The 24,813-nt window shown below is 43.7% G+C and overlaps 1 protein-coding gene across 1 annotated transcript in view; it reads right to left on the bottom strand.

Annotated features, from left to right (window-relative positions):
* The window catches only part of mafa (v-maf avian musculoaponeurotic fibrosarcoma oncogene homolog a (paralog a)), a 104,088-nt gene extending 79,977 nt beyond the window's left edge, over positions 1–24,111 (bottom strand). The window contains exons 1-2 of the mRNA XM_031569236.2: positions 22,712–24,111; positions 14,806–14,876 (exon numbers count right to left, since the gene is read on the bottom strand). Of these exons, the coding sequence (XP_031425096.1) occupies positions 14,849–14,876; positions 22,712–23,673 (990 nt within the window). The 5' untranslated portion in view covers positions 23,674–24,111 and the 3' untranslated portion in view covers positions 14,806–14,848. The remainder of the gene's footprint in view (positions 1–14,805; positions 14,877–22,711) is intronic.
* Between the last annotated feature and the right edge of the window lie 702 nt (positions 24,112–24,813).

Below are 24,813 nucleotides of genomic sequence, written 5' to 3'. Positions count from 1 at the left end.
CATAAGCAGACTGTAACTTGAGAGATGGAGGGGGGGGGGGGGGGGGGACCGGGGAAAGGGTCAAAAGGCTCAGGCAGAGGCTGCAGCGTGCACGCTCACGCTCAAGGTGAAGTTCTGCTTCAGAAGAACAGCCCGTGCATATTGAGCAGCAGGATATCGAGTGCTTCCTGTGGTTGCATTAAGATGCCGGCTGCAGAACCGGTTCGTCTGCACAGGGGCTGCGCCGCGAGGGAGGCTGTCATGCTTCCTCACCACTCAGCGGACCCTTCAGGTGGGCCACGAAGAACAGGGGGAGAGAGCTGTGCCAGGCAAAGGCCAGGTCTGAGGGGAAAAGGTTACACTGTGTGTGTGGAGCCTACACTTTGCCTATGTGTTCTTAAAGAAACGCGCTTGTTATATGCGAGACGCGCGGCAGCTACGACGCCGTGGCAGATTCTCCGCAGGGCCGGGCTCACGCGTGTGTGACACAGGTCCGCTGGCACGCTGTCGGAGAGCAGCCCAGGATATCTGGAGAGGAGATGGAATTAATCCCACGAGTCTTGCACATGCTTGCATCCCATAATGATTTATTGCGCTTAATTTCCTGATGTGTGCGTTACCCGGGTGACCGTGACACATACACGGGAATGATGAATTTCACAAAATAACTAATAAAATAGACGGCAGTAAGAGGGAGAGGGTCTCTCTGTGTCTGTGTGTTTACGTGTGTGACGGAGAAAGAAACGCAGAGTGACAGACAGAGAAAGAAAGATAAAAAGGACTGATGGAGAGGTAAGGGCACAAACAGAAAGAGTGAGAGAGAGACAAAGGGTTCTGTGAAAGCTCGAGCCCAAGCACAGGACTACACACACAGCTTAAGAACCTCCCTGTCAGCCCAGAGCCGATGAACTGCAGTCGGCTCTGAATAATGTTCCGTCTTAATCAAAGATCTGTCAATGTCTCGCCAGCTTTCCCCTGCTCATCCATTTGCTGTGGGAAGGAAATAAATGCCCTTTTTCTGGTGTCTATACATTTGAACTGAACAGCAGTGGCCCTGACAGGAGGAGAGAAGACCTGGACTGAGCAGGCTTGTCATGTGCAGTATGAATGGGGATATCAGAGGGGTTTTAGTGAGGTTTATGTTATGTATTCACACAGATCATGATCATAAAGAAGGTGCTGTTTGGGAAACAGGACTGTATGGGTTTGTCTGATGAGAGCATTACTGCAGACCTACCATCCACTGCACGCCCTACTGAAATGGGAGGAGAGAGAGGAAGAAAGGGGGAAAGGGGGGACTGAAAAGAAAGGAAAGGAGAGAGAATGATATAAAACGGGGGTTCTGCTGAGTGGCCAAAATGTGAAAAGCCACTCTTAAGCGCCGAGAAGATGACCCTCTTTTTTCTGGACAGCGTGAAAGCCGAGAGTGATGGGGTAATGGGACGACTGTGTCTGTTCCAGCCAGTCAGAAAAGCTACAGTTTGGGGTTATTGTATTTATGCTGGGCCCAGTCAGTCTATCTCTGTTTCACACACACACAAACACACACACACACCCACACACACACACACACACACACACCCACACATACAGTATATATATACAGTATGTATACACGTTTAGTGGGAGTTCGGTTGTTGTATCTTTGTGACTGATCTCATGCTTTCTGCTCTATATATAGATAGATAGATAGATAGATAGATAGATAGATAGATAGATATTGATAGATATCATTCTGCCTCTTGTAAGGAACAAGAAGAGAGAGAAAGTGTGTGTGTGTGTGTGTGTGTGTGTGTGTGTGTGTGTGTGTGTGTGTGTGTGTGTACGTGTACGTGTAAAAGAGACTGAGAAAGGAAGAGAGGGGGAGAGGATGCATTCGTCTAGCTCTTGCTCATGTCAAGACCTAACAGAGAGCTCCAGTGGCGGCTTATGGGGGGATAAACGTGTTATGATAAGCAGGAGAGCAGAACACGGAGCAGAGCTGCTCTCCTTTAAGTTATGAGACGGCCTAGAGATACGGTACAGCCTCTCCTCTCTCCACTCTCCTCCCTCCCTCTCTCTCTCTCTCGCAGTGACTGGGGCAGGCGGAGATTAGACAGCGGGATAGACGGACAGAGGTCTGCTATCTGCACCGCGCCACCGGGAGGAGGAGAGGAGAGATTATTGCCCAACAGAGACCCATGTGAAAAGGGCTTTTTTTCTTTCTTTCTTTCTCTCTCTCTTTGGTTGTTGGTTTGCTTTTCTGTGGCTGTTTCTTATCCCACTCAATAAGAAAGCCTTTTTTTTTTTTTGCTAGTCCTCAGGAGTGCATTTGTTGTGCATATTTCCAGTGCAGGGACGTGCTGTCCTATGAGGCAGGTGAGGCAGAGCCTCACATGTCATCTTGAAAAGTAAAAAAAAATAAATAAAAAATATAAAATAAAATAAATATTGATATTTCTCTACTAATCTGTGGTATAGGTGTAATTTCTGCATGATTCTAATCATTTCGAGCATTTTTATAATCAAAATCGCTGAATTCGCTGAATTCGCTGAATTTGCGCATGCCCTATTCAAATAGACGGGAGAAAACAAGGGACGTGCGGTCAGGTTAGGCACCATGTAGTGTCTATGGGAGCTAGTGAGGCAGTGCCTCACCTAGGATTGCGCAATCGCTCCAAACTGGGTTTTGCGCATGCGTGCGCATGCGTAGAACCTTTGAGCTGAGCTCAAAACGCATTGAAAAATCATGTAGGTGTCGCTACACGATGGTAGTCCTTTGAGGGATCGTAGTCCCTCACATTGCGCATGCTCAGACACAAACGGTTTACGGCATAAGGCTCAACATCAACATCAACATATCTGGCTTGTCTTAACGCATAATGTAGGTTTATTTAACGTAATATTTAATAATGTTGTAAACGGTTTAAACGTCAACATATGGGGCTTGTCTTAACGCATAATGTGGGTATATTTAATGTTATATTTAATTATGTTGTAAACGGCTAACAGCATAAGGCTCTACGTCAACATATGAAACGAAACTGGGGAGAGACTTTTTGATCCTCCACCTCATCTGTTTTGTCCACTGTGACATCTTCTTTGTTTCTAAATAAAATGGTCATGTTTTCAAAAAACTGGCTTTCGTCGCTTTTCTCCATGATTGAAAACGGATCTGTCGTTGTGACGCATGCGCGCGCGGCTTCGCTGTCGACAGCTGTCGACAGTGTCGCAAAATGACGCATGCGCAATGTGAGGGACTACGATCCCCCAAAGGACTACCATTGTGTAGCGACAGTAGGTGAGGCACACAGTACCTCTGCCTCAATGAAGGGGGCGTGCGAGAGCGCACCTGTCGGGGTTATGCTGGGGAACGTTGCTCTTCTTCTACACTTCTGTGGAATGGAAGATTTTATTGCTAAGCTGAAGCAGTTTTCAAAACTGGACTTTCAGTCCAAACGTGAAATGATTAATAATGGGAGGGAGACCCATGCCGGAGCTAAAAGGTATGCTTAAAGCGACGGGACAGAAGATAACTTGATCGACTTCTCACATTCAAAGCCAAATTCCTTTGAACATGTTTGGAACCTCAAGAATAAATTTGGTTTTGAACTTACAGCGGCAGCTCCGTTGATTTCCCATTATTTCTATTGGGATTGTTTTATGTCTATGTGAAGCCATTTAACATCACTCAAGTGGTTGTGATCACTTAGAACCCAAGACTGCTTTTTATTGGTGAGCTGATTTTGAGAAATGAAACTTAAATTGTAGGTAAGTTGTGTTTCCTGGTTGCAATGGTTATCCTGTTGCTACGTTAGCTAATTAGCTAGCTAAGGACACTTAATAACCTTACGAGTTAATCGGAAGAGTTCAATTTGCATGAAATGATAGCTGGTTATCTAGCTGATGTTATAGTCTCCTCGATTTAACTCTTAAAATGATCATGGGAAAAGGTAGAAACCCTCAGGGTGCTTGTGCAACTTCGTAAGAAAGAGTTCATATTCAGGAGTTCATATTCATGAGTGCATAATATTTACACATGCGTTCATCACAAGCTAGCAGCTGCCTACTGTATGCACCTTACCTATGTGTGTGTAAAGAATGCTGATATGAAAAACAACCAGTAGTCAATGTGAAAGCTGCCAATTGAATGGTGATCTTAGATACTTTATCGTAAAGGCGCCTATTAACGCCCCAGCTATTAAAAACATTTATAGATCGAAAAATCTTTAATCAATCAATCTTACATATTTCAGTAGCGGTGGGTGTCTAGATTACGACTGGTAACTTGTTTGGATTTCAACTGAAACGTGTTTTCAGTTTTTTTTTTTTCGTTGTGTAGACCGACACGCAAAATTAGCTGATACAGGAGGTGACACCCATTAACAGCCTTTCTGTGTCTATGGAAAGCTCTATGACCCTCACAAATTCTCGTTGCGAAATCGAATTCGTTCAGTTCGTTCCATGAGGGTTTGTACACACAGAAATAAATCACTGTCTAGTACACTAAATAACGCTGTACTGCAATTTTTTGCACACATATAAGTTAAATACCCCCTTTGGGTAGGAGCGTATGGTGTTTAAAATCCGTTATCCTGGTTGATATAGAAATCAATATTAAGTAACATGTACCTGCGTGAGGCTGTTAATAGGTTTCGGGCGTTAATAGGCGCCGTTACTAAATTGGGTTTATGTATTTGTAAATTTGACTCTGAAAAAGTCAGTGCCTCACCAGCCACGAACCTCACCGCACGTCACTGTTCCAGTGTGCAGAAGAGCGGATAAGTCAATCCTCACGGCTGAGAGGAGTGTTAAGATGTGTGGGGATGGGCATTCGCAGGATCCCTGGATCCCTTTCCTGCCCTGGGGGTCGAGTAATGACCCCGAGCAGAAGGCATGAGATCAGTAACAAAGATGCAAGAACTGAACTCTACTGCAGGAAACCCACTGTGCATGTCAGACAGTCCTGTACTGTCTCTCACCGTACTGTACAAACATTTCCCAGAGTGGAGTAGACACCCTCACTGCTTCATGCAAGTTCATGCAAAGTATATAAAAAAAATGTTGTTTAGATGTTTAGATTTTGTCCCCCTTTTTTGTCTTTTTTGCTCTTATTTCAAAAGTCCAATCCCGCAAGGAATGGTCTTTTTGCAGGGTGACAGCAGCCATAGTCTGTAATTAAACACAGAGAGAGCATTCTTTTTTGCTGGTTAACCATAACTATGAAAGAAGGAGAGAAGGGAACTATTCAAACCCTCCTCCTTCTCCTCCTCCTCCTCTTCCTCCTCCCTCGACCACCCTTCCTCCCCTCCTCTCCAATAATTTAACAGTAAGAGCCACTGAGCCTTGTAAACACACCAGTTATGTCTGGACTGGAAAACGCAAGAAGCAGACACACAGGCTCCAAAGCTCCCGCTGTTCTCCTTCTCATATACTCCCCGCTCCCTCTCCCACTCCCTCTCGTTCACCCTCTCTCCTTCTTCTTCTCCTCCCCCCCCCCCACTCTCTTCATCTTGCCATATCCCTCGTTCAGGCCTCGCAATGCAGTCGTCTCTCAAAATCCACTGTCAGACATGCAACGTGTTGCTTTAGTGGACCGCCATATTTGTACAAGCGTGGAAATCTATTTTCATCATCAAGTGGCTGAACAGTGTCATAAACATGGAGAATAAATTAAGTGTGTTGTGTAAATTGAATTATGAAATAGTGTGAGAAGGTGCAAACTCATCAGGGGTGCAAAAGGTACAGGTCAGGAGTGGGGAGGGTCAATCCTTTGACATCCTAGGAAAAATAATAGCGTCACGGACCAGGCTGTGTAAAAACGGTGAATTCTGCCGAAAAGTGACACGTTTGCTCCCCTGAATGTACAGTATTTGAGTTCAGTTCACCAAGAGCACCAAAGCAAGCATCAGCAGTGTTAAACCTAAAGGATCAAGGACACACAACATCAACCCATTAACAATCATCAGGTGTGACATTCGTGAAAGACATCAGTGAGATTAGCTGTGCTGGGGTTCTAGAATTACATATAGCTGACATATAACTTGAATCAACTCAGTCGCGCTGTGTAAGTTAAATCAACACAGAGTGTCCTGACAACTCTTGTTCTTCCTGCCTTCCTCTCTATCTCTCTCTCCCAATTCTCATCATTCTCCTGGGAGTCCCTCTCATTTCCCTAACCTCTACGCCATGGACCGCGTCCAGCACCGCTACAGTGTTTGGGTGGAGGGGATGTTGGGGAGTGGGACAGAGGTCATGCCCCCACCCGCCCCCACCCACCCTCTTCTGCCCCAGCCACTTGTCGTTAACAGCTGCTGTTTTAGTGTGGGACTGCAGAGCAAACACTAATCTCTGATTAAGACCTTTGATTAGGGCAATTACGGCACTGCTGCCGCCAGGCTCGCTTGGCTGCCTCTGCCTGCTCACACACACACACACACACACACACACACACACATACACACACACACACACACACACAGATACAGACACACACACATTCACACACACCCACACACACACTAACACACACACACACACACATGCACACACACACACAGACACATAGACACACAGACACACACACACACACACACACACACAGACACGCACACGCACAGACACATAGACACACACCCACCCACACAGACACACACACAAACACACACACTCATACACACATATACACACGCACACGTGGACATAAAGAGGTATTGCAGGCCAGGCGCTGTGAGAGCATGACGGATGTAGAAGCTGCCCTCGGCCCATGTCAACTGCGGTCCTGTGGCTCAGGAAAAAAGGTATCGGGGCTTAAGAGCGGAGAGTTCAGTGGCGGGGCGAGTGCACTATAGCTGTCACGGCCGCAGAGCCGGCATGGCTCCGCCGAGACTCAGCAAGAGCGACCCCAAACAGTAATGGAACATCTCCACGGAGAGGGGAGTCATTTGTAGAGTTCTCACTATTGTAGAGTGAAGCCACTATCCTGTCGTGAGGGCAGCCGCTGTACTTTTTTCTCCCTCTCTCCCTCTCTCCCTCTCTCTCTTTTCCCCTCTCTGTCCGCCTCTAACCTATTATCATCTGCTGCTCACTCCGTCCCTGCCACACCGTGTCACTTAAAAGCTGACCTGGCCGCCTCTATTCTCCAGAGGTTCAAACATTCAGCTGCTTTACTGTAGTCCTGTAGTGCTGCTCATTTTATACATGTATTGATTTATGACTCGAGCCACAAAAATATATTAACCAACATATAGGGGGGAAAATGACTTAATTTAGTGTATTACAAAAGCAATGTGTGCTTTAAATCTACGGAATGCTAGCATTATAGTTTTGGCTCCAGTGAGGCGAAACATTTATTAATTTGATACAAAATATTGTCAGTGTGAGTTGAGCCAAGGGAAACTAAACCCCCCCAGTTATATTGGCTAAGCAATAAAACCGCATATCTATAGAACAGAGAAAAAAGGTACCGTACATAAGTGCAAACTGATATGTAACGAGGTCTAGTTTATCCCTGAGAACACTTAAAAAAAACAACATGAAACTGTGTTTTATTAAACCATTGCATGAGATGTCTCTGGCTTTCGCTAGCTGCTTACGGTTGATTTCAATCAATTCAATATTTGCCTGTTTTTTTTTCACATCACAGAGCAGAATCACAGTCCATTAAAATGAAAACACAGGCTGGGAGGACGGGGGGAAACATGCACATTCCACCTCAAGAGCAAAGAGGGCAAGAGAGAGAGAGAGAAAGAAAGTGAGAGAGAGAGAGAGAGAGAAGAGTTAGATCTTGGTTTTGTGGGGCCATTATGTTTGCAGTTATTAAAAATATATATGTTGGTGCCCGGAGCATTAAGTGTGGATTGTAAGTAATGTGCACTTAGACATAAAGCTGTGGACACAATCCTTTTATGTGTGCAAATAGCTCAGTGTTGAGGGCTCTTTGCCCCCCTTCAGTTATGAATGGCTACAGCAGGGCGCATTGATGCATCGAGGCTTTAAACCACGCGTTAGTGTGAGACAAACGGCACTGACAACAACAGCCCTGCTCTCTTTCTTGCAAGCACTTTAGATACAACAACACGCAACACCACACGGGCCTAGTGCTTTCGGCATGGAAGAGCACGCTAAATCAACTGGCAACACCACGCCTGGAAGAACCCCTGGAACCCTAAATCAGACTCTTTTTTTTTGGTTGGAGGTTGGAGGGAGGGAGTATTTTACCCCCAAAAGAAAAATACCATGGACATTGTTATGTTATGTTATGTTATACCACCATGGACACATGTGTTGCGAAAATGTACATTTTCATTACAGCATATGTTAGCAGTTATATTTATTTATTCATTAAGTACAGAAAGATGTATTCTTTACAATATAGTTGATTAAAATATACAATACACTGTCATTTAATTTTAATCGAATACGTTTAACCATAAATAGGTTCAAGTTTTAAAGGAGAGGAGGGATGGCAAAGCGAAGCGCTGGCCAGTTGTGTTTGCTCTCTCTCTCTCTCTCTCTCTCTCTCTCTCTCTCTCTCTCTCTCTCTCTCTCTCTCTCTCTCTCTGGCTGAGGGTTTGAAATGAATATCTCCTCACCACAAACAGACAGTAGAAGTGGAAACTTCAGCACTTTTGTGCCTATGAGGTGTGCTGTTTGAAGGTGAAGTCTCAACGAAGAATGGCATGGTAATTTGGATAAAAACATAAACATTTAAAACAATACCCTGTCTGTGTAAAATAATATCAATTAGGATATGAAATGTTCCTGTACAGTGGTAAAACACTTAAGGAAAGATGTGTTTAAAGTAGAACTGCATGCACTGATGGAATCCATTTGTGGTAATTTTACTAAAATCAATGTGCACTGGACTTCATACCATCACAGCTGATTTGCCAGCTAAATGGATACTGCTGTCCGTAAGAATGTCACAGAAACTGTCCAGGCAAAGTGGTGGTCAGACACACGTGAGGCCTGTGAGATCTCTGTGAGCTGGAGCTGAGGGGGAAGGCTCACAGCTCACGCCTCCCTGCCGCATGCGTTACAGGCAAGACGGAGGCTTTTTTCTTTTAATGACCCAACCGTGAACAGTTGGAGTTGGCAAGGAGCCTCCGAATTTTTTTTGGGAGCACGGGGCGGGGTGGGGAAGAGCAGGGAGGTTAGACGAGACGAAAATAAACAGCACAACAAAAGCCAGCGTGTCGTCTGCACCGGGGTTTTTTTTTTATTTAAAGAGCCATCTCTCGAAAGCACAGAGGCAGCCTCTGTTCTCGACAGCAGTAACCAGCTCGTAACTGGAGCGACTTTATCAGAGGCTAAGTTTAATTAGACACACAGAATAATACTAACAAGCAAATGGAGGAGGAGAGGAGCCTCTGCGGAAGAGAGAGAAGGAGAGAAGGAAAAAGAGCGAGAAGGGGGAGGCAAGGCCTGAGGGAGTGCCTGAGGAGACGGAGATGGGTGCTCTTCCCAGAATACATTTCACTAAATAGTGCTGATCAGCAACTATGGGCCCGTGTTAGTGTTCCAGCAGTGCTTGTGTGCAGAAGTGTGTTTTTTCTTAAAGAGGCGATACCTAAGGATACTTTAAAAAAGAGAATAACAAAGTATGACCACATGGTGCTGAATTATATATTTTCCCCCTTTTTTATCATTTTTTGCCAGAGCAGAGAAGCTTTCAAATGACAGAAAAAAAACGTAATTATAATGCATACATATTTAACTGAAATTGTGTCTTACGTGATCAAAAACAGAAACGCTCATTCTAAAGCCAAGTAACTAATAAACCTTTATAACTGGTTAACTAACAGCAAAATTGTATTCAGTATTATTTTTATACTGTTAATGTATATTACTCTATTCTACTGTACACTGTAAGTCCAATACCAAATAACAACACGTTTGAAAAATACAATATTTCACACCTACTCTTGAGACATTAACAGCTGTTACTCATTTGAAGGTAGAACTCACAGCATTATTTTATGAAATATTTTGGAACACCACAAGGGCACAGATAGTGCAGACTGGGCATTCTTCTACAATACAGGCAGTCTTTCGCAAAGTGACTCTCACACACACACACACACACACACACACACACACACACACACATACACACGCACACATATACCAACGCATGCAAACTCGTAATGCTCCCCAAAGACACACACTAGTGCAGGCACACACACACACACACACACACACACAATCTGCATTCACACACTGGCACAGACAGACACCGTATTCGGCTGAATCAGGGCTTTTGGGGCTATAGAAGACCCATGCTGAGATCTCCGCTACAAAAAATAATTAGCAAAGTGGAACTAAGCCCACGAGCTGAAAGCTAAATCTTACACTCTTAAAGACTCCCACCGAAACATATATCATTTCTATAATTTAATATTCTTGTGCTGTACAATATCACAAGTAAAAGGTGAGTTATTAACTTTACTCAACAATGGCAGTTCAAGTTTCCATTATGTTGTTAAGACTAATTTACCCTTCCAAGGGGAATGGTCTCATATTCGTCTATAACCTATGCTCAAATTTCATGATGTTTTTTTTTTGCCCGTTTATATACCCTTGGCTTCATTGAAAATGAGTAGCACAAGATTGTCTATGATTGCTTTAACTGGTAAATACTTGACCTTTGCAAAGAACTTTCAGAGCGGCCTCTCAGAAACAGAAGCCCCACAACAGCCACAACTTTCTGGAAATGACTCCAGTAGTAAGCCTGGCGCACTAATGCAACAAACAAACACACGCGGCGGCCTTCCTGTGAGAGCCCGGGACGCTGCACTCCTGGGAGGGAGAGCCTGATTCATGGAGGATGATGTTCTCTACTGTACCCCTGGCTGTACATGGATATCTATATTTTTAACCTTAAGGCTCGGGCCACAGTCTTCAGCCTGCTGCCGCTAAATATAGCAACCACTGCCTGGGTCTCTTGTTTCTTCTGCACCCTCAACACCACTACCACCCCCCACCGCCACCCCCACACACCCCTCTCTCCAGCAGCAGGTGGAGAAGAACAGAGATGGTTGGGGGGAGAGAAACTGAACCACGGTCCACCCCCAGGTCACTCATGGGGACACATGACAGCAGGACAACCCCTTGACCCACGTGGAGGTGGCTGTGTTCTCATCCTGCATCAGTCCCGCACACCTTCTCATTGCACAGACAAAGGACAGGGGGGAGATGCTTCAGGCTCAGGACTGTTGACTGTTCTGGTTTCCCTGCAGGACAGGTCAGTCAACATCGATTGTATCCTCCTTGGAACCAAACGCAGACAAGGAGACACACATGATCCGCTAATGGTCGCTTTCTCCGAAAAGAGGGCAGACATTTTTTCCATTTAATTTCTTGTGAAGAAAAAATTACAGCGGATGCAGAAGTGGCGAAGATGACACTGTGTCAGCAACTCAGACCCGCTGCCACCCCTCCCGTTACAAGGTCACACCATTGTGGGTGAGAAGAGTCTCACCATGGGTCAAGCCTTCAACTCCCCATCGTTGGAAATGGAAAAAAGAACTAAAAACTAAAACAGCACACACTAAGCACAGCCCAACACCCAGAAATTTCCCTCACATCTGGGTTCTCTCTCGGGCCAAAGCCGAGCTGCCTCTGTACCTCTCCTCCTCCTCCTCCTACCCCTTTCCCTTCTCTCCTCTCCTCTCCTCCTGCTGTAATTCAGGAGTTCTCTTTGTCAGCACTTTCTCTGCCCCTCTGTTCGCTCCTCTCCCATCCCCCCAAAGCCCCCTCTGCTATTTGAACTAAGGCCATTGGCGGAGAGGAAGTTGGGACAGCCCCCGGGCACATCTGCCACCTAAGGCCCACAGGGGAGACAGAAAGAGACGGAGGGAAAAGGTAGATGGGTGTGCAGCGCGTGGGAGGTCTCCGGTGGAAGCCACACTGTAATGTCAGCCTTCCCCCCTCACACCTCACAACACCCCATCCACCCATCCACCCAATTTCTTCCTTTTTTTATTTTGAGTTAAAAAGTTATAAATAAATTCAGGTGTCACCTGGCTCTGTTCGGGCCATGACTGAGCAGAAAGTGGGGACGGAGCCTCAGGACAAACTGTTTCCCCTGTTGCAAGGACAGACTAGCCGAGGCCCGATCCCTTTCAATCACTCTGCCGGACAGGCAGGGCCCGACGTGGGGAGACTACTCATTACGCGCCCTCGCACCATCATATGCATGGATCTGCATAAAATCAAGATGGCTACTGGTAAGGGCCGGTGAGACATAAACAACAACAACAAAGAGATAACATCAGGAGCGAGACTGGCAACAGACCCCGTGAAACGAGACGTCTGGTCGGAGAGCCACACACTAGCAGAAAGTAAGGAAAAGGCTGGGTGGGTGGATGAGTGTGTGTGTGTGTGTGTGTGTGTGTGTGTGTGTGTGTGTGTGTGTGTGTGTGTGTGTGTGTGTGTGTGTGTGTGTGTGTGTGTGTGTGTGTGTGTGTGTGTGTGTGTGTGTGTGTGTGTGTGTGTGTGTGTGTATGTGGAGGGGGGATGCAATAAGATGCAGATTTATGACACTGACTTAGACATCCATCCTCATGTTTTTCCACTCATACATGCCGCTCGCTCACTCACTCAGTCACTCAGTCAGTCAGTCAGTCAGTCGGCAGGTTGTTTATATGTGCTGCCCTCTCACGCAGCACAAAGGGCACCTAATTCACCACGGCCGAGGACTGACAGGAATAACAGCACTCAAAGACTTCATCTACAGCTGATTTGTCCTTGCCTCCTCTCTCTCCCCGCCGCCATCTCCCCATCAACTCACCCCACTTACACACACACACACACACACACACACACACACACACACACACACACACACAGACACACACACACACACACACACACACACACACACACTTTTCCCCTCACTAGAGTTAAGTGAAGCTGGACCTGGGCCAGTTACGGCTATATCCACGCTCCACTCAAAGACAATAGGGTAAATCTCACAGCATCATATAGAGGAAACAATAGCATCACTGGGCCAGATTGCACCTTATATTCATTATGGAGGTCTCTTTTGTATGTTTTTTTTCTTCTTTTAATTGTTTTACACTGAGTGAGGACATGGGTAAAGGATGTACCATTAACTGAGTTACAATAGTGGTAGCCAAAGCTAAAGATGCTCCAGTAGAGTGTTTTTTCTCATTAGCAGTAGTTGATAAGATACAGAGATACAGCTAAGCTAAGCTAAGCCATATATACTGTAAGGGTAAAGACAGAGAGGTCAGAACCACAGAAGTGGACTACAGGACCTCCTGAGTCTACGGCAGCCTGTGGACCGTCCCCTCCAGGGCCTCTATGAGCCATGTGCCGGGGCGAGGGATGTACCGTGTGCCAAATTATGGATCCAACTGAGCTCCAGCTCAGCCCCTGAGACAAAAACCCACACAATGTAAACAGCGCTTTCGACACTTTGACTTTGTTGCGAGCGGTTTCGAGCGGCTAACCCCTTGTTGCTAAATTAATTGTGTTGTGGGGTTGGGTGGGGTGGGGGGTGGGGGTGGGGAGGAAACCACGGTGGACAGGCAGTAGCCTTACTCATGGTCCATTATTACCTATCAACCAGGCCCAATCCCTCACGCTGTGGCAAGGGGCCCAAAGTGTGGAACGAGGAGGGAGGGAGGGAGGGCGAGTTGGGCTGAAGCCCGGAACAGAGTGAGATGTCACTGCTGGCAGACCTCACGCCACGGGCCCTGTGACAGAGCGCCAGCCTCAGCCCCCGGTTAAGATGGATCCCCGCTCATTTCCACCCAGTCTTCACAAGAATCCATCATAACCGGGCAGAGCAGGAAACAGCCCCTGGGAAGGTGATACAACAGGAGCTACCCCCCCATCCCCCTCCTTCCTTTCTTTTCAGGTGCAGTGTATTAATAAAAATAATGCTTGTCCAGAAAGCCTACTAGAATAAAAACACTTTCGCTGAACGTGTGAAACAAACATGGGGGTAGTTCTTTTTTTCTTCTTCTCCTGATGGGTCAGATGAAATCTCCTGCATCATGTTTAGTTATTTTCTATCTAAAAATACTGGAACTACACACAGCACCTCTCACACATCCAAGTCAATAATGGTCTTAAAATCCCCTATTTCAGTGCTGCCAGAAAGAATTACCCCAGCTGGCACTCTGGTAGAGTTACACTGACTGGCTCTTACGCCTCACAAAGTACCTGAGACTCAGTTTGCTGCTCACACAAACCCGTGGTTCGCTTGCACAGTGAGTCACGGCGGGGAAGACTTGCCTCGTAGGTGGGATAAAGGCACTGTGAACTCCAGACTTTAGTCAATGCCTTAACCTTCTGCGTCAGGGGAGAGGGGTGGTGCCCCAAAGGCAAACAGATGGAACATTAGAGCTCTATCTCGTAAATTAATCCACTCTAACGCCGTGCCGATTGGGGTAGGAGAGAGCACAATCAGTGAGCCAATTACTGCAACAGTAGGTCTAGTGATAAACATTTGACTGTGTTGTCTTCAGGGCCCAGCCACTGATTTGAGATGATCACATACTTGTGTTTCTGTTAGACGGCTCCATTACAGGAGATAAAGTTGAGGATATTGCAAGACATTGTACACAAATAAAACCATTATTTGTAAGTGTTATATATAACTTCAAATCATAATTTATGTAATAATGTGAACATTATGTGTGTACAATACTACTACTACTATTACTACTACTAAGAATAATAATAATAATAATGACAACAATAATAACAATTAGTATTGTTGTTGTTATTATTATTATTATTATCATTATAGTAATACATCAATGTGGCAAGTGAGACCAACGGGAGAGAAATGCGTGTGGGGTAAGAGGTTACCTCAGTCTGCAAGGGCGGGGTGAGGAAGGAGAAGGCTTTCAGGTCACAGGTGAAGAAACTTCCGAGACGACCTGACAAAGAAATGTCACAGTATGAAACCACACAGACGGAATCTAACATAAACATAAATAAATATAAGAAATGTATACAGATAATATTTATGAATGAATTTATGATTTTATTTATTTTGTTAGTAATGAGACGTACAGTACATAAACATGCTAAAATGTAAAAATTAACATTATTAATGCTATTATCATTGTTGTATCATTACTTGTTATGACAGGCTGCATTGACACTTTTTGTATATTTCCATTCTGGTGGAGTATGTGTGTGTTTGTGTGTGTGTGTGTGGGGGGGGGGGGTTGTCTACGTTACACAATGAATGTGCTGTCCCATGAAGGACCTCCTGCCTGCCTGTATGTCCTTGTATGTGTGTGAGAGTGTATGTTTGTGGGTGTGTATGTGTGTGGGTGTGTATGTGTGTGGGTGTGGGTGTGTGTGTGTGTGTGTGTATGGGTATGTTGATACATTACTGCATTTCACTACTGCATTTCTATTCACTTAGAAGCATAAACAAATACCTGCACACACAAAGAGACACAAACAGACACACAAACACAGAAGGCAAACTTCTACTGAGCACACAGGACATCACACACGTGCAGTCTTTTATACCTGGAAACATCTTCAAGTTCATATATGTGGACACTACAGCAGCAAAGTCTCTTAACGTCTCACTCTGAAGTAGGCTCTTCCAGATATGACACTGCTCTGCCCCGTGACAAATATACCGAACACTTGAAAAAGACTTAAGACTTTAGAGGTGTGGTAGGTCACCTTCTTCACCATCTTCGGTTGAAAGATCAATGTCTGTTTGACTTGCAGCATGATGAGAGAGAGAGAGAGTCAAAGAGAGAGAGAGAGAGAGAGAGAGAGAGAGAGACGAGGGGAGAGAGGGAGAAAGAGAGAGAGAGAGAGAGAGAGAGCACTAAAGGAGAGGTGTTGTTTGCATTGAATCACCTTTTTGGCCTCATTAGAATTCAGATGTAAGAGAAGCATTGTCTTGCCCTCCTGAAATGAACACCTCGGTAGAGCAGGGCAGCACAGGCTGTCCTTTCTCTCAGAGCCCTTATGACAGACAACTGTTATGTGTATTCATACTGTCCCTCGAAATATTCACAACCTGCTTGAGAGCTAAGTCAAGAATATGAATTAGAACCAAAAAAAAAAAACATTTCAATCATTAATATGTTTAATAAATTGGCATAATCTGTTGAAATCCTAAACCATTTTATTTCCTTTTAGGCCCATTTAAAACATCAAAAGGTCAACTATTCTTTCGGGAGCAATCCTGTGATGCACAGCATTCTTGATTATTATAATACATTATGATTGCAGCCGATGCTGAGGTGAGAAAACACACATCTCTTCATCCTGACTATCCACACTTTGTGGTGTTGCTCATTTCAGTGCATCCCCTGTGATCCCTCTCTCTCTCTATCTCTCTCTTTCTCTCTCCCTCTCTCTTTTTCTCTCTCTGTGAAAGTCCAGGAAAATAAGCCTGCGTATGGAAATACTGCACCTCCACCCTCTATGGGAAAAAAAATCTAAAATTATTGGGTTTTCAAATAAATGCCACATAACTCAATTTTAGCGACTCCAGGAAAGCAGCGGTCGGCCGTGGAGGTGATGGAGGGAACGCAGGGGCAGAGACACTCACAGAGTCACTGTGAGCATCAGCATCCAGCAAAACCACACATCAGGACAGGGAGAGAGAGAGGGAGAGAACTGTCCACGCCACATCCTCTAAAGTCATCTCTTTTTTTTAAAGCCATTGACGTACAGGCCCGAGTGAGTTCAAATATGTCAAGTCACTGGTGTTATTGGGCCCTTCTTGTCCAAACTCTCGAGACCTTTGTTATGAAAAACATTTTGAGGGTTGACGTGTGAGGTCGGTAGGAATTTTCTAGAAGTCGCAATGTTAGAAGGGCTAAATTAATAATGCATTGTAAACAAAAAGGAAACTAAATCGACTGATCGCAATAATTTATCTTTGAACGTTCTTTATAATGCACATGTTATGAGTCCTTGTCGCCCGTCTGAAGCATGGCTAAGGGGAATCAGTATTAGATTCATAGAAGTCACTGCACTTTTGCTTTGGGTACATTTGCAGTCATATAAAATTACTCCTAAGTGTATTGTGCACCTCATTATCAACATAACCTGGAGCCAGACAGCTCTCAAGGACAACACCTTTAATGAGGGAGAAGTGGATTTTGTCTAAATATCTATCTGAAGCACTGTGTGACTTCAGAGGAGGGGAACCGAGAGAGAAAGAGAGAGAGAGAGAGAGAGAGAGAGAGAGAGCATACAAAACTGAAAAACAGATAAAGACTGACAGAAAGAACGTAAGAGACCATGTCAGAGACAGAGAGAAGGTATTTCTCACTAAAATATAATATGATAAATGTGTCTTAATTGATCTACAATTCATATTTCACTCCTGAGGGAGAGCAAGCTTTCATTCTCTGATTTAAGGTAAATGATGATGCCTTTTTCTCAGTGACCTTCAGCAGCTAAGACAGGTTTGTGGGATGAAAGGAGAAAGTTGGAACCTGCCATCATACACACTTCTCTCTCTCTCTCTCTCTCTCTCTCACTCTCATTGCCGCCCTTTCTTTTTCTTTCCTCAAATCCCTTTCGCTTTTTCCCTTACACATCCTCAGATCTCAGCTGTATTTTTGAGATGAAATAACCTGAAAGAAAAACATTCCTTTCTTATTAATATTTCGAAATTATTTCAAGCGAAATTGTAATTTTACACTTTTGCCTGATATTCATATCTTTACAGACCGACCACAAATGAAATGTGTATAGGTACATTTATTTTTTTTCTAAATAAGTTATAAACCTTTTTTTAGGTTTGTGGTTTCTTGCTCAAAAGTCTTTCTACTAAAGCATACACAATCTTACACCGTGTTGGTAAAGAAACAAAAATGGCTGTGATAAATCATTAATAAGACAAAGCCGGGTCCAGAGAGAGACCCTCTAGCATAGCGTCCCTCTGGGATCTTACTGACCTCTCTGTGTAGGTGTTTATTTAGGCTCTCATCAGCTGCATTTCTCGAAAACCAATATTTAACCTATTCCAATTGTTTGCGGGATGTTTGGGCTACAGTTCATCACTCTTTTGGCTCACATGCAAATATAGAATAGTTTTCACCTCAACATTGATGATTTTTGCCTCTTATAGATTTGCATTTATGCATTGGCAGTTGATTTTACTCAGGCAAATATAAAACACCATCCATAATGGACCTGCAAAGATGAAATATGATGTAGGGTATGCACTGAGGAATTAGAGAGAGGGAGAGAGAGAGAGGGAGCAAGTGAATAAAAAAGAAAGATGGGGAATAAAAGACAGAGAGAGAGAGAGCTGCCCAGTCTGTCGGTAAGAGAGCTGTGCACAACAACAAGTGTGTGTGTGTGTCTACATGCACCTACACACACCCTCTCTTAAGGATCTCCACCGGAAATGAGTGCGGTGTCCCTTGAGGGCGGGGATCAGTGTAATGACTCTGTGATGGGCCCCCGTGTTCTTGCACTGACCCTCACACCTCCCTTTACAGACCCGCAGTACCCAAAAAGCCGACCACTCATCACCATGCATGGGCTCCCACACACATACATCACTTTGACAAGAGCACACTGATGTAGAATGAAAGAGGGGATCATAAAAAAAAAATGCAGAATGTATTTTTGTCTCGCTAAATATTATATTTTCTCTGAGTATTTTAATGGCTGTCTTCAGTGTCTTTTTGTTTAGTAGTACTGTATATTTTCTGTCTGTTATAAAGCAGTACTGCAGTAGGTCTTTGACTATTTTATAAGATGTTTTGTAGATTAGGTCAGCACAAAGGCATACTTTGACTAAACTAAACACATACAATTATTTGACCTAAAATGAACCAGTTCAGTATCTTTCAATATAGTCAGTAATACGAGGAAATGACATGACAGAGGCCTTTCTGCATTTCACAGAAACCATCTACCTTACCCCCCCTGAAAGACATATGTAATTAGATAAATTGAGCAGTTTCTCTGTGTAAGTAAGCTTGAGCGTGGCTCTGTCATAAATCGCCTCTCGCGTGCATGCTAAGAGCTAAGCCTGGCACAGCTGCGGTGAGCCTCCCCCTCATGATTTATCATTTTTACATTGCACAAGCTGGCTCCTTTCTGAGAGATTAATCATCAGGAAAATAATTTCATTCCGTCAAATCTGAAGCCACTGTCTCACTCTTTCCCTCTCTCTATAGCTTTCTCTAAGTCTCTTTAAGTGACTTTTCTGTAGGCATCTTTTAGTGATCGTACTAGGTTGAAAAGGTAGCACAAGAGCAGACGGTTATCACATTATTTGGTGGGGAAATTACACAGTCTGAACAGCCCTGCTCGTTTGCATCCAACATCGGTATGGTGCACATTTTGAAACTATTTCTATACCTAATTGTTGCAGAAATCTATAGAAAAGAAGACAGTCGTATTGCATGAAATGATCTCAGACAAGCAATTCTTTCTGGACTTTGGATCCAGCTCATTTCAGAGAGCCCCCAACGCTTAGAGACGGCCTTGAGTTGGTAACATGACTGCCCTCCTACTGTGCTGGACTATTTTGTGCCAGAGACATCTAAAATGCGTATGTGTGAAAGGTGTCCATTTGAAAATTCATCAATAAGCTGTGATGCACAATCAAAAGGGAATGATACTAATATGTCAATTACAGCAATGCCTTCACATAAAAAAATACCAGTTACATATATTTGTGGGTACAATCTCATTTTTCTAAGTAAAAATACTGTCATACCCCCAATGTCTAAGGCTTTATACCACTAGTTAAAGGACACTGACAAAGACCATATAAAAAGCTATTGCACAGATATATGACATTATGAATCACATGAATTTAATTTTCATGTATGTTAGATGGTAGACTACAACATCTCTTATGGCACCAAGCTGACAGCAATACATATCTGACAAAAGATTTCACATGTATCCACAGCTTAAAGAGAACAGCCTTGTATCCCACTTCCATACTACAATATGATCCCAAACATTAACTGAGTATATTCACCTTAAGGTGTAATAGACTGGCTCGAAAATCACTGTCCCTTAGAGCTGAAATACTGCACGATTTAATTCAGAGAATATACCTATACATCACACATGTAGTCATGGACATACATGTTCCACACTAACATCCCATGTTTGATTTAGATATACTGTTCAAGTTAACCTAAAGCTATAAGTCAAGTGTTCCTTTAACCACTCAGGACTCTGAATATACAATAACATTTCGCTAACGTCAATTCAACATTGATTGAGCTAACCATTCCACTATATGTCTTCCGACTAACAGGTGTCTATTTGAATATATGTTAACAAACGGGAGCAAAAGAACGTTGTAGCATTTCACGCGGTTTATTGCAAACTTGAGCCATTTACAATTGTGTTTACGGTCTGATTGGTTTACCTTTCGGATCGTATCGGCCAATGTATTGTTTGATGTCAGATAAAACATTAACCCTGGTTTGAAGCACGGTCTGCACGTTATCCCTTTTGCCGTTATCATGATTAAAAGTAATTGCCAGCTATAGGATAAGATTGTGGGAGAAGTTTAGCAGTAGGCTACCTGTCACTGAAGTGGTAGTGCACGTGCAGTGGTCATATGACGGGTATGTAGTTTCTGCGGTTGTGTAATCATCTCCTGGAAGCACCAAGTTTCAGATCTTATCACTGGCAAAATCTGTCATTGGCTCTCTGTGCCCACCTCCTTTTCCGCAAAGAATTTCATCTTTGTATTAGCAAACAGGTCTAAGTCGACATGTTTATGAAAATCAGTTGTCCCGAAAAGTATTCTGTTTAAGTTCCCTGACGAGGTCTTTTGCTTAGCCAACGTATAATAAGTGCTCCGGACTCGATCCATACTCAGAGAGACTTAAGACTTAATTGAGCCCAAATTGTTTTTTATTGCATATTATATAATTGTATGAAATGAAAATAAGCACATATGAACATCACATATGGTTAGTGAATGACATAATTTTGCACAGCAAAATATATGAGGAAAGTTTAATTAACATACTTTTATAAAATTTACGGATGAATGGTATTTCACCATCACAAGCAGGGTTTCAATCCCTGACTATAAACAATGTCCAGACATTATTGATTATTATATTATTGCCATGTAAATAATGAATTTAAGACAAAAAGAAACTAGTCTTGTGTGATATCACAACTAATATCGTTAAATTCTCCAGCAATGCCATGAAACTGCTTTTAAATTAGCGTTATAGATAGATTCCATTTTGTAATAAATGATTGCAGGCAATTTTAGTGCAACTCAGTCCAAAATACTTCAGGTCTGTATGCTACATAACTGATTTATGAATGCATTGTTATCCATGTTAAGTTTCTCCTCGTTTAATACTTTGGTTTTTAAATACAGACAGTGGTAAGCGATAACAAGGACTACATCTGTCACACTTCTGTTTTAATTGCAAGCACATGCTGCAAAAACTCAGTTTCCGCGTATGTAAATCCCGCTTTTGATACAAACTTGAATACCTCCTATCTTTTAACACCAATAACAGATTTAGTGCATAGGACCACACAAATCCTACAAACCTAATTAGTCCATGACATTTCTCTTTTACATCAGCCTCTGGCGTAACAACCGTCACTTTTTAGGCTTACAGATAATAAAACTATATACTTAAATTATATGTTTAAACATCAGTCTTTCATTCCAGAGTTATCCAATGCACAAGAATGGGATATGTATTAAATAAACAAACCGCTTTAAGCAACAGACACTTTAGTCCCGAAGAGGGATTGGTTCCATTTGGAAACGATGAGTTCCTTCCCCACCCCCCAGCCAGCAACATTGACTCCAGTCCGCCAACTTTCAACAGGAATGCATCAGTGCATGGGCTGTATGGAAATGGGTGCCGATGTTCGTGCAACTCATCACGGTCAACTTTTTTCAGGGGAGGGGGGTGGTAGCTGTCCTTTCACTTTTTTGCTGTATTCCAAAAAAGTGACTTGGTGATAAAAGAAATGTATGAATGTCATGCTGGACTCATCCAAGAAAAGTTTACAAGCACAAAAAACGAAAGAAAACCGTACATGTCCAGCATGCAGGGCAGTCCAATAACACAGTCTCTTTTTATACAAACAATATATTGTGTCTTATGTAAAATATTGCTGCTTAACATAAAATAGCAAGCATAACGCATGAGATGGTGATGGGGTAAAAATGGCAGGCTTGCGGTCTTCTTACTTTGGCATGATAAAAAAGTAAAAGGCCAAAAAAACTAAAAAAAAACTTCATACAGAAGGTAATTACAGCGGTTTGGCAAGCACCTCTAAAAAGGCCAAACTGATGAGCTTCAGTTGTGTACACATCTGAAGGCATGCACACATAAAAAATATCAAGTTTGCTAAAAATATAACAATCTTATTCAAAACACTGCAAGCCAAATGAAAATCGATGAAAACTCAAAAGCTCGACAAAATGCTTTAAAAACAATAGGCATGGTAATAAAAAAATAGGAAGATGGCAGGTTTCAGAGCACGCTCCAAAATGAAGTTCATAACTATTGATGACAAGTTCGATCTTTTTATGTCAAGCCCCCCGAAAATCGTATGAAAGTCAGATTGACAGGCTTGATCGAGCCTCGGTTCTCAGAAAACCAAAAAGAAAAATGTTTTGAAAGTTGGCAATATTGATTTGTCTTTGTCTAATAAACCCCAAAAAATATTTCACATAAAAAAACTTTTTACATGGGGCACTGACAAGCTCGGGTTGTATTTTCTCTCTTATTATTAGACGTAGACTCACATGAAAAACTCCGGGGAGGAAGGATTGTTGTCACTGCTGGATCCGTTTTCTCTGAAGCCATTGCTGATGAGCTTCTCGTATTTTTCCTTGTAGGCATCCCTCTCCCGGACCAGCCTGGAGATCTCTTGTTTGAGGTGTTCAACTTGCTGAATGAGCTGGGTCTTCTCTCCCTCCAGGACGTGCCGCTGCTGGACACGCTTGTAGCGACAGGACTGGGCATAGCCTCTGTTTTTGAGGGTTCTCCTCTTTTGTTTGAGCCGGATTACTTCTTCCTTGCTGACCCCCCGTAGCTGCCGGTTGAGCTCTCGCACCGACATGGACACCAGCTGATCATCCGAAAACCGGTCATCCAAATCCATGTGCTGGTGGCTTCCCCCGGAGTGGTTCGAGACTCCCGGTACTTGATGGTGCCCGGCATTGTGATGGTGGTGGTGGTGGTGGTGGAGTGGACCTCCGTTCTGTGCGGCTGCAGCAGCAATAACTGCGGAGACCACCGCGGCGGCTGATCCCATCTCTTCCCCGGCCATGGTGCCTCCTCCCCCGGTTGCACCGGCAAACTGCTGCCCTCTAGAATAGCCATCGAATGTCTGAAGCTGGTGACTGCTGTTGATCAGCGCCTCTACTGCGTCTTCGGGGCTGAAGCCCAGAGCCTCCGGGTTCAACTGCTGCTGATAACTGGTCATCCAGTAGAAATCCTCCAAGTGTGCCTTCTGTTCGCTCCCCGAGCCCGGACTGGGCGCCGAGAAGCTTGGAGAAGGGGGAACCGAGCTGCAAGGCGTGCTCATCGGGGTGGAAGACAAGGATCCCCCGGCGATCATGCGGCTACACTGGTTGATGCTGCGATCGGGCTCCACCGGCTCCTTTTTCACTTCAAACTTCATCAGATCGAAGTCATTAACATATTCCATGGCCAGGGGACTGGTGGGCAGGTCGGAGTTGCTCATTGCCAGTTCTGATGCCATCCTCTTGCTGTTGACAGTCCTCCAAAGGGGGTGAAGAGCAGCTGTCAAACTGGACTGGTTTGGAAGAGTGTGAGCCAGCTTGATGTTGTTAAATGTATTTATCTTTAGTAAAAAGCTTTTCAAGGCTTTCCGGCGACGCTGTCCTAACTCTCAACTATTAGTTTTCCTTTGCAGAGTCTAATGCACAGATGCATCGGAGCTCAGCGTGTAGAAATCTTTTTCCTCGCTTTTCATAAGAATTTCGGCGGCTTTGTATTTCAAACATTTAACTGTTCAAGACAGCATTCCGTAGATCGGTAGAGTTGAGAGTTGTCAGAATTATGCTAAATGCAGGCTTGAACAATGAAATTGCCCAGGCTCGTAAGAGAATTTTAAAAGGATCACGAAGCAGATGAGTTTAAAAGCATTGCTGAGTTTTATAGCTGCCTTGACGTCAGGGAAATTGACTCGACCAACGAGCCAATAGGCTCACTCGAACCGATAGCTAATTAACATATTAGTATAGAAACAAAACTTTTCTCAACTGTCAGAGGCTATCAGCTGACTGTCAGCTGAACCTCAACCTCTTAACTGTTTCGTGCACTTTTTCTTTTGCAAAATCAAAGCATTAAAATATTAAGACCTTTCTTGTATCGTCAACATATGGTGCGCACATGCAAACTGCCCATAGACTTGACCCATTCGCTTTCTTTAGACTGGTAAATTATTTAAAAAAAACATTCCATCTCTTGGAATTGTTTGCTTTAAACTACTTATGAATACAATGTGTGACGGCATCTATTTCAAAATATTTATAATTGTATCCCAATCTTAACCTTTTGAGATCGAGTGTTATGCAGCCTTACGTGTAGGCTGAACCACAATGGCAAGTCACGTTTCTAATCTGAAGAGTGGAGACTGCCTGGCCATGCATTTGCACACAGTTAACTCGGTTTTGTGTAATAACTGTCAAAAGTATGTTTAGAATATATTTATTTTGTCCTCACAGAGAGCGGAACACGTAGGCTACATAATCGCTTCCAAAGTTTGTTATAGGCTATTCTAACTCTAATAAATTAAAGCATGCCTGGTATTTCGATTGTATGTGTTCACAAATGTTAAATATCACCTATGTATCCAAATTAAGATAAAATGATCCAC

Source organism: Clupea harengus, chromosome 6 (assembly GCF_900700415.2).
Source record: "Clupea harengus chromosome 6, Ch_v2.0.2, whole genome shotgun sequence".
Lineage (NCBI taxonomy): Eukaryota > Metazoa > Chordata > Actinopteri > Clupeiformes > Clupeidae > Clupea > Clupea harengus.
The sequence above is the reverse complement of the archived record's forward strand: the minus strand, read 5'-3'. Positions and strand labels throughout refer to the sequence as shown.